This window comes from Cucurbita pepo, chromosome LG07, assembly GCF_002806865.2.
Source record: "Cucurbita pepo subsp. pepo cultivar mu-cu-16 chromosome LG07, ASM280686v2, whole genome shotgun sequence".
NCBI lineage: Eukaryota > Viridiplantae > Streptophyta > Magnoliopsida > Cucurbitales > Cucurbitaceae > Cucurbita > Cucurbita pepo.
Genome location: NC_036644.1, coordinates 2,146,367 through 2,161,343, shown reverse-complemented (window position 1 = coordinate 2,161,343; position 14,977 = coordinate 2,146,367). Strand labels below are relative to the sequence as shown.

At 36.0% G+C, this 14,977-nt stretch overlaps 2 protein-coding genes and 1 long non-coding RNA gene across 6 annotated transcripts in view; 2 read left to right on the top strand and 1 right to left on the bottom strand.

The window, feature by feature from the left end:
- LOC111799091 (uncharacterized protein slr1919) overlaps positions 1 to 4,997 on the bottom strand; it is a 7,767-nt gene extending 2,770 nt beyond the window's left edge. The window contains exons 1-11 of one of the 4 annotated variants that reach the window (XM_023682490.1): positions 4,848 to 4,997; positions 4,679 to 4,775; positions 3,995 to 4,109; positions 3,629 to 3,875; positions 3,320 to 3,361; positions 2,974 to 3,045; positions 2,700 to 2,835; positions 2,392 to 2,549; positions 1,071 to 1,155; positions 670 to 866; positions 264 to 425 (exon numbers count right to left, since the gene is read on the bottom strand). In XM_023682490.1, coding sequence (XP_023538258.1) covers positions 264 to 425; positions 670 to 866; positions 1,071 to 1,155; positions 2,392 to 2,549; positions 2,700 to 2,835; positions 2,974 to 3,045; positions 3,320 to 3,361; positions 3,629 to 3,875; positions 3,995 to 4,109; positions 4,679 to 4,736 — 1,272 coding nt within the window. In that variant the 5' untranslated portion in view covers positions 4,737 to 4,775; positions 4,848 to 4,997. Of the gene's footprint in view, positions 1 to 263; positions 426 to 669; positions 867 to 1,070; positions 1,156 to 2,391; positions 2,550 to 2,699; positions 2,836 to 2,973; positions 3,046 to 3,319; positions 3,362 to 3,628; positions 3,876 to 3,994; positions 4,110 to 4,678 lie in introns of all 4 variants that reach the window. The other 3 variants (XM_023682491.1, XM_023682489.1, XM_023682492.1) reach the window with 3 other exon arrangements.
- A 1,301-nt stretch (positions 4,998 to 6,298) lies between these two features.
- On the top strand, positions 6,299 to 6,905 carry LOC111798226. Its single transcript, XR_002815674.1, has 2 exons — positions 6,299 to 6,509; positions 6,600 to 6,905. It is a non-coding gene; the product is annotated as an uncharacterized LOC111798226 (long non-coding RNA).
- A 5,885-nt stretch (positions 6,906 to 12,790) lies between these two features.
- On the top strand, positions 12,791 to 13,999 carry LOC111798016 (protein ENHANCED DISEASE RESISTANCE 2-like). Its single transcript, XM_023680956.1, has one exon. It carries the CDS (start codon positions 12,883 to 12,885, stop codon positions 13,783 to 13,785), a length of 903 nt encoding a protein of 300 aa, XP_023536724.1. The 5' UTR covers positions 12,791 to 12,882; the 3' UTR covers positions 13,786 to 13,999.
- Positions 14,000 to 14,977: the final 978 nt, after the last annotated feature.

The window sequence follows — 14,977 nt, the reverse complement described above, 5'->3', positions numbered from 1 at the left end:
GGGGGGGGGGGGGGGGGGGGAGTGTGGTGCATGAGGCCTAATTCAAGGAAATATTATTTTCCCATCTGTCTTAAATGATTATAAAAAAAACGACTAGACGATAAAAATCCCAACCTACATGTAATATATCTAGTCAAGCCATGGTAGATAAACAGAAGATTGTGCATGACATGTCAAAATTGCATAACGTTCTACCAAATACTTCTTGAAAAAAACCAGTGGTTAGATGCTATCAATTTGTTGTAGTTATAACATTTTCATACCACTTGAATCAGTCCAACACGGTAATGCCGAGGGATATCACCCATCATCCCAAAATCAAAATATGCAAGGGAGCCATTCTCGGAAGCAACAAGGTTTCCTGGATGTGGATCAGCATGAAAAAACCCCACCTCAAGCAATTGCCTCAAGGAGCAATACAGTCCCTATTGAGGTCAAAAGAAGAATATTGATAAAATATGACATGTTTGATTTTATGATAAATAGCCTACTTCAAGAAATGGACTATGTACAAGCAATACACGCAGAGAAATAGAAAATGGACACAGCTGCCCGTCAAGGACAAAAGTGTTTTTCCCCCTAAAAAAACCCATCCTATATTAATAATAAAGACTATAAAAAAAATTGGGAAAAGTAACAAGAAATAATAGAACAATTTCTAGATAATACCAGGTCAATGAGCTCCCTTCTATTCAAATGGGCCTTTTGCAACCCAATTTCATCAGTAAGCTTTATTCCATCAATCCATTCCATTGTAAGCACAGCCGTCCTAGTATAGTCCCAAAATATTTTGGGGACTTTAACACCGCTTGATTTCTTATATTTAAGAGTGCCATTGACTGCAGACCTCTTCTCACCATCGCCTACTTAATTGTTATCAAGAAAATCATACAAAGGCTAGTCAGTTATCAGATTTCAAATGGTTCGGCAAAAGAAGACACTCAAAAATTGAGAAGTCCCCAAGCTAGGAGAAATTTTTTAGTCAGAAATTGAATGTCTATTGGATATTGGCTTCAATCTATGGAGGTAGTAGTATTCTCAGAACATTATAAAAATACCTTAGCACTTACATGGTTGACATCCGTAGAGAGAAAAAAAACGCTCAGCATTTTTCCCTTCTTGAACATAATCGATTTCGTCAAACATGTGTCTGACCTGTTCATTTAAGGAAAGCTCTGAATGTGACAACAAGCAAGGCAATTGACAGTCTAATTAATAAATAAATAAATAAAGAGAGAGAGACACACAAGGGGAAGACAAGGGAAGCACATCCCAAATCTTTTAGAGAACTCAACACCTCTCTATGTTATTATAAAATAAAGGGCAGTACAGACCATGCAAGAAGACCTGAATAGTTAACCTAGAGACAATTGCTTGAGGGTTTCATAGGCCAAAACAAAAAAACAAAGCATATAAATCTTAAAATGCATCTTGACCGGCAATGTCAAACATGAATCAAGAAAAATGTTGTCAAACTCCCAATACCATAAAATTAAAATGTATGATTAAGCATAATTTTCAGAGAATATTCAGAACTAAGGTAACCACAGAACGGGGAAAGGAAATCCCTTTTAAATGAGCTACTGGGTTGGCTTTTGAGGTTTATATGCGTAGTGGGTTGGCTTTAATTTTGGGTATTGGATTTTCTTTTAAATGGCCTTCAAGACATAAAACTTGGAAAACCTTAACATGTGTCTTGGCCATGTCTTTGTGAGTTCCTAGCCATGTCTATGTGAGTTCCTAGCCATGTCTATGTGAGTTCCTAGCCATGTCTATGTGAGTTCCTAGCCATGTCTATGTGAGTTCCTAGCCATGTCTATGTGAGTTCCTAGCCATGTCTATGTGAGTTCCTAGCCATGTCTATGTGAGTTCCTAGCCATGTCTATGTGAGTTCCTAGCCATGTCTATGTGAGTTCCTAGCCATGTCTATGTGAGTTCCTAGCCATGTCTATGTGAGTTCCTAGCCATGTCTATGTGAGTTCCTAGCCATGTCTATGTGAGTTCCTAGCCATGTCTATGTGAGTTCCTAGCCATGTCTATGTGAGTTCCTAGCCATGTCTATGTGAGTTCCTAGCCATGTCTATGTGAGTTCCTAGCCATGTCTATGTGAGTTCCTAGCCATGTCTATGTGAGTTCCTAGCCATGTCTATGTGAGTTCCTAGCCATGTCTATGTGAGTTCCTAGCCATGTCTATGTGAGTTCCTAGCCATGTCTTTGTGAGTTCCTAGCCATGTCTCAGCGTGTCCCCGCCGTGTCGGAAAATGGAAAAGAAAATAATAAAATAGACATGTTGTTTAACTTGGCCATTTCACAAGTTTTAGTTCTCTATAGGCCACAAATGGAAAAGAAAATCAGTTTTTAGAAAAGAAAAAAGAAAAAGCAAACGCTCACCATTTCATTAACGGCTACTAATAAATCTTTTCGAGCCTTTGCAAATCGTTTTAGTTGGCCACCAATCATCTGGAACAACAAGGCATCAAGAGTCAATGAAAGAGACATGCCAGGCCTTTGTACCTTGACTGCTACAAGCTCTCCAGAATGCAGGTGAGCTGCAAGACTTGAAGCAGAAAAAATGGTTATTTAACTTTAGCTTACATCAAAACTTTAACATCAATATTTGAAAATCCATTTCGCAGATGAATGTGAAGAAATGGTTTGAAAATTTTCAAACAAAAGATAAAAAAATGGATACCACTTACCCTTATAAACCTGCCCTAAGGATGCAGCTGCAATGGGCTCTGAGCTAATATCAGCAAAAATTTGCGAAACAGGACGTCCCAACTGGTTCTCAATAGATTTGATTGCTTTATGAGTCGGAAATGGAGGTATTTCATCCTTGAAAAAAGAAAGTTCAAACTATCAGAATTGTTTGAAGAAGGTAGTTGGGAAGAAAATCATCGCTAAAGATTATTTATAATGCATATAGTATCTGGCCGGCCACATCAAATTGAGAATTAAGAAAAGCTTGCATACCTGTAACCTTGCAAGTTCTTGGCAATAAACTGTTGGCAATATATCTGGTCTCGTGCTCAAAGCCTGTCCAAGCTGTAATTCAAGCAACATTAAGTTATTATATTATTAATAAAAGCAACAGATAAACATTGATAAAACCTTTTGCAACCTCATTTCACATAGTTACTGATGCTTTGAAGCAGATTAAAGCAAATGCACAATTCCAGAAGTTGGAGGTTGGACGGACATTTAAAAATTTACACACAAAAGAAAAAAAAAAAAAAAAAAAAAAAAAAAAAAAAAAAAAAAAAAAAAAAAAAAAAAAAAAAAAAAAAAAAAAAAAAAAAAAAAGAGAGAGAAGGCTTGCCTTGACATAGAAAGGCCCCAGTCTGATTAGAGTTTCTCGAAACTGCAGGAAACAAAATATAAAACTTAAGTTAAATCATTGAAATCATACTCTGTAGAATGAAACACCTCTTATAATACTTTCTTTCTTTTTTATAATTAACAAAAAAGCAAATCGAACAGAAACATCGACATTTTTTAAACACAAACAATATTGAGGGAATGGTACGCGTAATATTTAGACCAATGAAGCTTCATTCACCACATTTTATCTATGCACTAAAAGATAATTCACAGATGAAAACCTTTGAATAAATGTGTAAGATAATACCTTAATAGCTCGTTTTTTTAAGTCACGAACAAAGAACTGCCATATGGTTAGGTTGAACACATGGAATGAAATAATTGCTGCTCTATAGAAGGCCAAAAATGGACCAAAGTGATAGATGGAGGAGAGTCTTTTGGATCTGTAAGTTCCAAGTGCATGCCCAAATTCCTTTTCCAGCAATTGCTTCCTCAACTTCGCATACTCTGCAGATGGCCTTTCACCATGTACGCTTGAATAGCCTGTAGAAAATCTGCATCACAATATCTAAGTAAATGCCTATTGCAAACAGAGAAATGTTACGCAAACATAAAACGTGGTAAAAACTGAAATCAATCCCTTCAAAAACTGAAAATAATCCGGTCCACTCACGAGTTTTGATGAAACAAGTTTATCAACAGAGAAACATTTCGTCTCCTCAGAGCATAAATGTCCTGCAAATACCCCAATGATATGCTTTTTCCAAAATCATTGTCAGGGCATACATCTGCAAAGGAAGCAGAATTTATAAATTGTAATTGAAGTGTAAAATAGTTATATCCTAGCATGCAGCTTGGTCCCCTATTTTCATTTTAGTGACTGATTCAAGGATCGAATGCGAACAATTCTGATACCAGGTCCTAATTCACATCTCACGCATCATAATGTACGGATTTTGCTCGTTTGGTGGTGGTGTGTAGGCGGTAGTACTATAGTTCAAGAATATTTGAGCTCGTCGAAATTTATCCTCAATTAGCTAAGTTGTTCTTTACCAGATAGGTACAAGTTAGAGGACAAAATGTTGCCGAAAATCAAATTGAAGTAAACCAATGGAATACAATCAAATCAAGAAAAGTATCAACTGCCGATAAAGATAATTATAACGCGATTAACAGGAGAAGGAAGAGAAACAAAGAAAGATCCGAATGTCATCGATAACCAATAATATTCTCCAGTAGAGTTTTCTAGTGATTTCTCACTTCCATACATCTAAAAATCACTCACCAGGCAGACATCGCAGCAACAAAAAGAATCATAAAATGCAAGTAAAAGTGGTGAAGATAAACAAGAAAGTACTTCGGTAGGCCGTTGTGGCCAGGCGGTGGCGGTTGAGGCGCGCAACGACATTCCTCATCGGCTAATGACTATAAAGAACAAGAAATGCAAGAAGAAACTGGAGAATCCATCAGATATGCATCTTGCTCCACCAATTGCTCGAAAGAATGAGGGAATTTGAGAGAAAAACCTGCAGAGAGTAGTGGGCGAAGAAGGAAGTGAAAGGGGCTGGGTGGATTGCCTGAGGAAACGAGAAGACGCCACGTTTTGGGTCTACTTGGCGCCCTCCCGCAAACACCAAATACCTGCTGCTGGTTTCCCGATTTCACCCTCTTCGAACCGAGATGAACAGTGATTATGCGGCACTTGTTCTAATACGACGAATAAGTCAAACGTGTGAAAATCGTAATTCGAGGATAATCAGATGTATGATCGAGCTTCGGGATTTAGCAATTGTGCGCTGACATGGCGTCGAGAACAATTCGACGTATTGTCGAGCTTCCGGGTTCAACAATTGTGCACCACTTATTCTAACATGGCGAACAAGTTGTGAAAATTGTAATACGAGGACAATCGGCTGTATGGTCGAGTATTTCGGGGTTCAACGATTGTGCAACAGTTTTTCTAACATGGCGAACAAGTTAGTCGTGTACAAATCGTAATTCGAGGACAATTCAGACGTATGATCGAGATTCAGGTCATGTTTGCGAGAAAGTGTATTTAGAAAACGTGAGAGAGAAAATGCGTTGAAAACAATTTGTAATAATCAATGTTATAGGCCGAAAGCAAATAAGCAACCAGGAATAATTAACTACGAGTCACTTTTGGATGATGAAAGTCTCACATCGGCTGATTTAGGGAATGATCATGAGTTTATAAGCAAAGAATACTATCTTTCTTAGGTCTTTTAGGAAGCCCAAAGCAAAGCCACGAGAGCTTATGCTCAAAGTTGACAAAATCATATTATTGTGGAAAGTCGTGTTCGTCTAACATGGTATCAGAGTCATACCCTAAACTTAGTTGTGGAAAGTCGTGTTCGTCTAACATGGTATCAGAGTCATGCCCTAAACTTATAATTGTGCCAATAGATTGGTAAATCCTCAGATAAAAAATGACTAAGACTCCAAAAGAGAAAGGAGTCGAGTTTCGATTAAGGGGAGGTGTACTTTATTCGAGGGGAGGTGTTGGATGATGAAAATCTCACGTCGGCTAAAGTAAGTAGAAGAAGTTTAGAACTTTGTTCGAGGGGAGATATTGGATGATGAAAATCCCATGTCGGCTAGTAAAAAATGACTAAGATTCCAAAAGAAAAAGGAGTCGAGTCTCGATTAAGGGGAGGTGTACTTTATTCGAGGGGAGGTATTAGATGATAAAAGTCCCACATCGGCTAATTTAGGGAATGATCGAAAGCAAGTAGAAGGTCGAGGGGAGGTGTTGGATGATAAAAGTCTCACGTCGACTAATTTAGAGAATGATCGAAAGCAAGTAAAAGGAGTTTAAAACAGACATATTGGAGTCATGGACCACGTCTTAGACAAGCAAGATCAGAACATTCAAAACTATTTTTTAAAATATAAGAATTAAAATCAACCTAATGAAACTAAAGTAAACATTTTAAAGATCAAAATATTCCAAAGGGAAAGAGTATTTAAGCGCTATGCGCGAAAGTTCGACGGAGGTAAATTTGTAAAATCCTCGGTTTCGGTTTTGTATTGTTCATTCCTTCGGTCTCCTCACCGATCTTTCTCCGGCGAAAATGGCGAACGAGCAACGGTCATCGATAGGGCCCTGGTTCCTCGAAGCAATACCCTTGGTTATTGTTCTTCTCATAGCAGCTCACGTCTTCGCTTTGGTATTAATTCCCTGACTCCGATCTTTTCGATCTTGAAATTGTATTCAAACTCAAGTCTCGTGTTTTCTCACTTCCTTGCAATATTTGTAGGTGTATTGGATTTATAGGTTAGCGACTCAAAAACAACCTCCCAGGACGAAGACTCACTGATTACTGTATGATTCGTTCCTGAAAGAAACTTTAGGGAAACCCTAATTTGTTAATTGTTGTGTGACTGATGTTGTGGAGGCGGCCAAAAAGAGCCACATAACAATGTTTCTCTGTAAGTATCTGTCAGTGTACTCTCAGAATCTTTGTTTGGTATCATAAGAATGTGGAGATGTTTCTTACAAATCAATTTTGATTTGTATGGTTATTCAATTATTGAAATTTGAAGGATCTTGTTTGGTTTTCGTTTTGGAAAGCTGATTTATTTGCTGATTTATACTAATTATATGAACAAACTTGGCTTTTATAGGACTTCAAACTCATTTAGTTAATGTAGGTCTTAAGTTGTCGCTTGAAAGCATGTTTCCATCATGATAGGTGAAGAATCACCAGGTCAAGAATTGAATGAAAGCATTTTATTCTGAAATCCATTGTTGAATACGCTTTATTCTGAAATGTATTGTTGAAGAGTCTGTTTTACGAGATTTAAAATCTACAATTTTGCTATTGAAATTCTCTAAGAAAAAGAAAAAAACATTTGGGAACAAATATATTGCTCGATTTCTCACTAAGAGTAGCTTCCTTGTACCACGGAGAATGAGTTGCAGCAGCTTCTTGTGGACTAAGAGATCCATTAACTTGTCTCATACCAGAGCTCGTTAATAGTGACAAACTTTTGTAGCTAGTCAAATTTTACTTGAAGTAGTGCCACTTTTTCCTAACCAAGCTTTGCTCAACTCAATTGACATAAAGTAGGTTTCTTCGACCAACAAATCAAAGGTTTGAATTTCTTGCCCCCCTTATCGTTGAACTCAAAACATGTGGTTAACTACTTTTCTATAGTCGGCAGGGTCTATCTGGGTTCTATTAGTCAAGAGTTCTCAATGTAAATTTCAGATCAACAGATCAATATGCTGTTTTGCTAGATTTTGAGTTGTTCTGGATCAAGATCACCTACGGTGTTGATCAAACGAGTCTTTTGTGAAATTATTTAATAAATATTAGTTTAAGTAGTGGTGTCACTGAATGAATGAAATTATGTTTTCAGCAAAAAATCTAGTAATGAAGAAAGTGATTATTCAAGATACTCTATGAAAGAGGTAGATTTGGAGTTCCTTCTTAATACTAAATATAAATAGAAAGTTCTTACAAAATAATCTCATTTGCATGAAGCCTAAAAAATTTGTGATGGTTAATTTTCAGACCAACACCAATTGAGGCTTGATGGGATCGTAATTTGAATTTGATTTATTATAGGTTTGATATTTCCTTGAGATATATGAGTCTTAGATTTACATATGTAGTATCCCAGGTAAAAACGTCAGTGTTATTATCTTTGATATATCTGTTAAGTGAATATTAGAGCTTTATATTCAGGAGTATAATTGCTAGATCTTGTCCTCCATACCTTTCAGCCCAAATTATTGGTGGGATTCAAACCATCTTGGGTTGACTTAGTGGTCAAAAAGAGTCGTGTAAATAATAAAGAGCATAGACAAAATGAGTTTAAGTCAAGGTGATCACGTACTTAAGATTTATTATCTTAGGATCAAATGGTTGTAACCGGGGCGTGTGCAAGCCGATCCAAACACTCATGGATGTTATAAATATGTGTGTATGTCTATATATGTATATATGCAATCTTTTTTTTGGAGGAAGGCATTACACGCACCTAACATCAGCCATGGTGTGTTCCTTCATATGGGTATTTATCTTGGCTGTCATGATCCCCATTTTGTCGGTCTTCTTTTCGCTTTGGTACGTTAGGAATAAAGACAACCATCAGGTTTTGGTTTGGATTTGTTATTGTTTTCCAGCTCTTTTCCAAATAAACTTATCAAATTCTTAAACATATATTTGCAGTGATTAGTTAGTAAATCTTCTTTTTTGTTGTTATTTAATCATCAAATTGATTTAGTTCATGTCCAGCAATGAATTCATTGACATAATCATCATGGAAAATATGTAATTTGCATCCTGTCCTCGTGTTTTCTGTTGAATAGCAAAAGAATATCATCCCTTCAGCTAGCTGCTGTCTTTTGTTCTCTTATTGTAAAATGAGACTCTCTGTATGGTAGCAAAAAGCATATTGCTTTCTCCATTATATATAAAGTTCATCTCTAACTGCTAGAAGAACTGTATTTACATAGGTAAAAAATTAACACTTTGTGGTAGTTTTCTCACTCTTTATTTGCATCAGTAGAAGCAATATGTGGTAAGAAATTGACTCTATTGAAGTGTGGATTAGGTTCTTTCCTTCAAAGGGATTCTAGTTGTCTGTTCAAGCAATCTAATATAGCTCTACTTTTTGCAATGCTGTGATCATAATTGTGTTTATCCAATCTATCTGTATAATCACTTCAATTTTCTGTTGTAATCCTGCTTTTCCAGCTAAGGCAGATCCCAGGACTTATGACCTCAATAGATGCTTTTTTCACCATTGGCGTTTACCATGTCGAAGGACGAACGTATTAGTACATTACTGCGGTAAATTTCTTTTTCTTTAGCTATGAAATCCTGAGTGTTTCAGAAGAAGTTTTATTCCTGTAGTATGAGGAAACCATACGCTAGTTTCTTTTTGAAAACAGAGGAAACTTTCTGCTGCTCTTGTGTTTTCTTTACTCGTTTGATTTTACTAATCTAATTCTGAGAAAATCCTGAGAAAATGGGAGGATTTCACCCGGGGCTGGTTGCTTCCTCTTAGTATCAATTCTAAAGATAGGTTGATATTAGTTTCATCACATTTTTGTATCAATGTGGTGAAAACTAGAGGTGTAATCAGTTCGACTCGGCCGGGGTTGGAGGTTTAATCGAAAGCAAAACCGATTGAATCTAGAGAAGTAGTAAGTCGATAGAATCTCTCATTACTGGGTATTGATATATTCCGTTGACAGAGTTTAAAAGTTTGAATTTGTTCGGTTCAAATGTGAGTTAAGATTTAAACTTCTAACCTCTTAGTTGAAGATATAATATCTTTACGGGTTAGGTTAAATTATTATCTTTTATTTACGAAGAAATACTACGAGACCAAATAGAAAGAAAAATGGGTTTAAAAGTAGGTTTTGAAACATACTATTCCATACAATTTGGTTACTTTTTTCTTCATCTGTCCTCGACTTTTGTCTGAATTAAAGCTTGGCTTCCTCTGGAAGATCAGGAAAAGTTGCGCCTTTGACTCTGATCAACTTTATCAAGGGAAAAACAAACAATAATAACGTGTGGTTTGTACGGTATTGCAATGGATGCAGGTGAATATTAGGGTCATCATGTATCGAATCTAAATTCTAAATTTTAGTTCAAATTATGGGATGAACACGACTCTCCATAATGGTATGACATTGTCTATTTTGAGCATAATTTTGCTTTGAACTTCTCCAAAAAGACCTCAAACCAATGGAAATAGTATTTTTTTATAATAAACTCAACGCATGATCATTCCCTAAATTAGTCGATGTGGGACTTTCATCATCCAACACCTCCCCTCGAACAAAGTACGCCTCTTCTTAATTGAAGTTCGACTCCTTTTTCTTTTGGAGTCTTAGTCATTTTTTTGACTATGCCTTCAAGGAGGCTCGACTCCTTTTCTTTTAGAGTACTTTGTTCGACATTTGAGGATTTACCAATCTATTGGCACGACTAAGTTTAAGGCATGACTCTGATACCATGTTAGATGAATCTCTCCCTAATGATGAGACAATTAAGCTATGTTTAAATCTTATCAGAAAAAAAAAAGAGCAAATAATTTTTCAAGTGTTCAAATTCTTTTCTTTTTCTTTTTAAAGTTTAAGAGCACGATCGTAAAGTATTTAGAAAATTATTTCAATCTTATAAACTTTGAAAATGGTTGACACTAGGTAAGTTGCAATTATTTAGGGTTAGGGTTAGGATTATGTAACACATCCCAAACTCGAATTCCTCTCCAGCTTAAGATACAAGTTTGGGGTAATGTAAAATAAACTCTGAACCGAACCAAATCGAACAGAATATTAAATATGAGCTCCATTTTCAATTTTGAGCTACAAAATTCAAGTCAAACTATTCCCCATGTGCTTAATAAACATGTTTTTTAAAATTTAAATCTTAATAAAAGAGAAATTGTGTTTTTATATATTATTATTATTATTATTATTATTTTGTGTGCTACTCTCAATGTTTGACCATAATAAATGAATTTATTAACAACAAATCCCATAAATTATAAAAAACCCAATTTTATGTTTTATTATTCACTTTTTTAATAAAAAAAATTTGACTCGTTCTAGAATTTGGATCTAGATTAGGTGTCTGATAACTCAGATCCTACAATATCCTTCCTTTTTAAGAATGGAAAACAGACAAAACTTCTAAAAAATTATCCAATATATAACTATTTCTTTGATCGAGCTACTGAAGAGGAAGTGTACATTGTTGGTATGTGCAGTGACTTTCAATTTTTTATTCTTTCTTAATTATCTTATTATCTGGATTGCTCTCATTTGAATATGATCTCAGTTACCATCCTATCCTTGATTGATATTAAAAAAATAAAATTTGAAAAAAACAAATATTAAAGTTGAGTTAAAAACAAAGGAGAGATAATACCATAATATATTTTTCAAAATATTAATATAAAATTATTTTCCATAAATAACACTGCCCTGACAGTTTTAAATTGCATCATGCCAAAAATGATAACAGTTTGATGATTTATTTATATATATATATATATATATATATATTTTTTAAGCGTAGAAATTAAACTTTTTTTATTTTTCCCTCCCACGTGTCTCTATCACCGTCGTTAATGTCGAGGTCGGTCGTCCGTCAAAATTATCGGCTCAGCTTCCGAATATACCCCCACCAATTTATCGAATTTACAACCAATGCCATCCACCGCGTCTCCCTTTTTCTAGAAACAATTAAAAAGAATAAAAACAATAAATATGAAGTGGGGCCCGCACCAACTCAGGACATTTTCGTCATTTCACACCATTATAGTTAAGTCAACTGGTTATAGTTCAATATTTACATTTTATTAATCCACAATTTTATTTATTTATTTATTAGAAAAACCATCATAAATATTAAATTTTCATGCACCCATTTAAGGAAACATATCAATGTACTATAAATTATGTCTTTGAAATTATAAATAAATTGTATTTACTCGTAGAAACGTTCACGAGGTGAGGTGGGTATCGGGAAAGATTATTTTATCCCCGCTTCTTATTTCAATTTTCAGCCCAAACCTACGACTAACAAATATAGTTAAAGTCTTACGGTTTTAGAAGACGTCGGTTAATGAGACGTTTCCACACCCTTATAAGAAATGTTTCGTTCCCTCCCTACCCGACGTGGGATCTCACAAGATAATTTCTAGAACTCGAATATGATGTTCAATGTCTGTGTAGGGTAAGACAAAGATTTGGGACAGGGACGGAGAATATAATTCTCGTCTTTACTCCTGTTCAGCTAATGGAAAGAAATATCTCCTCACTTACTCCCTCGTGTTCTCCGTTTAAATGAGCACTCTTCATCTTATTCATGACGGGTTCTTAAATAGACATCTTATTCATTACAAACAAATTGACCGTTCCTTTTAATTAATATTTTACTTTGATACCTACACACGAAAATTAATATCTTTCCATCTTTGAAATTATGGTATCTTTAGGTTAGGTAGGTTAGCCCGAGTTTGCTCCTTCCTACCATAGTAGTTTGTTCGAGGTTCAAATTGTCATATTTTATATTTGACATTTGTTGTATTAAAAAAATATTTTCACGGACGGGCGATTACTATATATATATATATATATATATATATAATATTTTAATTTATTTTAATTTTAAATTATTGATTGATTTTGAAATTGGTGTCGTATAGCTGACGGGCGATTACTAGCGATTCCGGATAGAAATATGTTTTTTTTTTTTAAATTTTAAAAAATAAATAAATTCCATTGGAATAAAACAATAATGATAAATAAAGATATTTAATTGCGATGATGACGACAAATAAAATAATCTAATAAATAATAATGAAAAAGAAAAGAAAAAAAAGGAGTGGAGCCATCAATGGCAATCACGTAATTAAGTAAAAAAAAAGGGGCTTAGATTAGCCGTAGTTGGTTGATAAACTTTTACTTCCGGTCCTCACTTCCAGAGATAAAAGGAGGAAGAAGAAGCAGTCGGTTTAGAGAGAGAAAATATTTTGCAGAAGAAAGAGAAGAGAAGTCTGGTGGAAGCCATGTGCCCTACAAAGCAGAACCTAAATCACCGGAGCTTAATCGGAGAATCTGGCGGAAGGTGTTCGGAATACGGCGAATCCACGACGACGGTCGATTGGATTTCCGAGACGATCAACGGCGGATCCTTACGCCCTGTCGATCTTCACACCGGGATAAATGGCTGGGCCTCGCCGCCTGGCGATTTGTTCTTTCTCCGCTCTAAGAACTACTTGACGAAACGGCAGAAATCTCCGTCTGGTGATTATCTGCTTTCTCCTGCTGGTGTTGATTGGCTGAAATCGAGTTCAAAGCTCGACAACGTCCTCGGTCGTCCTGACAATCGCGTTGCTCAGGCGTTGAGGAGAGCGCAAGGCTTAGGTAAGTCGTTGAAGAGCTTTATTATTGCTGTTAACCTTCAAGTTCCTGGGAAGGATCATTACAGTGCCGTGTTCTACTTTGCTACTGAGGATCCGATTCCTGCTGGCTCGATTCTTCACCGATTTATCAATGGCGATGATTCTTTCAGAAATCAACGGTTGAAATTGGTGAATCGGATCGTGAAAGGACCGTGGATCGTCAAGAAAGCGGTAGGAAATTACAGTGCGTGTTTGTTAGGAAAGGCATTGACGTGCAATTACCACAGAGGACCTAACTATTTGGAGATTGACGTAGATATGGGGAGTTCGACCATAGCCAATGCGATTTTGCATCTCGCGCTTCGATACGTCACCAACGTAACAGTAGATATGGGATTTCTGGTGGAGGGACAGACGGAGGAGGAGTTGCCGGAGAGGCTGTTCGGCGCCGTCCGGATTTGCCAGATGGAGATGTCATCGGCAACTGTAGTGGACGCGCCGACGGTGGCGCGTGGATTATCATGTGCGAAGGTGAATCATCACAAACCTGGCGACGACGATAACTGATTCGATTCGATTAACGGTAAAATCTCTTTGAGTTTTTTCAGTTCATAGAGCAATTTTTCTTTCTGCCTCAAATTGATAGTTCATAGTTGGATTAGAAGCGATTCTCCGAATTCCTGATTGTAGATAATAATCGGTAGACAGATAAGAAAATGCTCGAGATTATTTCCTAATTGAAATTCCCCTGAAATTGAGTCGGAATTATTTTTCTTTCAAACGTCGCCGTGCACAGGGTTTTGGTCTATAATTTAGTCTACTCGACTACAATCCTACTATAGATGGGCGGTGGAATTACTTTCATCTGATGTTGAAATATGAATCTATGTTAATTACAAATGAGCTGTTAACTAAGAAACTGGGTGTTGTCAATGGTGGTGGGGACGGCGACGGCGACGGCGACAGCGGCGGTTTCTCGTCGGCTGGCTGTTTCTAGAATGGGGTTGTTGAGTGGAACGTTACGTTCTGGGCCTACCAACGTTATGGCCAATTACACACACTCACCTGTAATTTTACTATTCAATAAAGAATTTTCATATTTTCTTATTGGGAAATTTTCTGGCCGTCTTAGTTTCATCTCGATTTTTTGTTTGGGAATGATTTGATATTATAATTATCTTCTGGATTTTCTTCTTTCGGAAGACGGACTCAAAAAGATTTGAACTTCTAATCTTTAGATCGAGATATATATTTTATCCCTAACATTATACATAACAAGATTGTTCATCTTTAAAATGGCAGCTTCAAGATTCAACATGAGTAATCCAAATAGATTGGGAATTATTCTTTTCATGTTTTATCTTATTCGAAGTTGATCTCCCACCGTTCACAAAAAAACATGAATATCAGAGATAGTGAAACTTGTAGACGAGAAACCATGTATCGAATGATTAATAACATTATATAAGTTTTCAATTTTTTAGGCTGCTTTGAAATCGTGATTGGGAAGATGAATTTTTCAAACAAATCGACCCATTTGGCTCAATATTTCAAATCTGACACACAATTTCGGGCTCAATATTTCAAATCTGACACACAATTTCGACCAAAATTCAAGTTGAACCAACCCACTTACACTTAAACTGACAGACAAAGCTTTTGTGTTTGAAAATTGAAACCACATTATGCGTTTGTTTGAAAATTGAAACCACATTATGCGTTTGTTGCATAGCTTAATTCTTCCAAATAGCTTGTGTTA

Coding starts and splice junctions, on each gene's coding strand:
- LOC111798016 (XM_023680956.1), top strand. CDS start 12,883: ATGTGCCCTACAAAGCAGAACCTAAATCACCGGAGCTTAATCGGAGAA.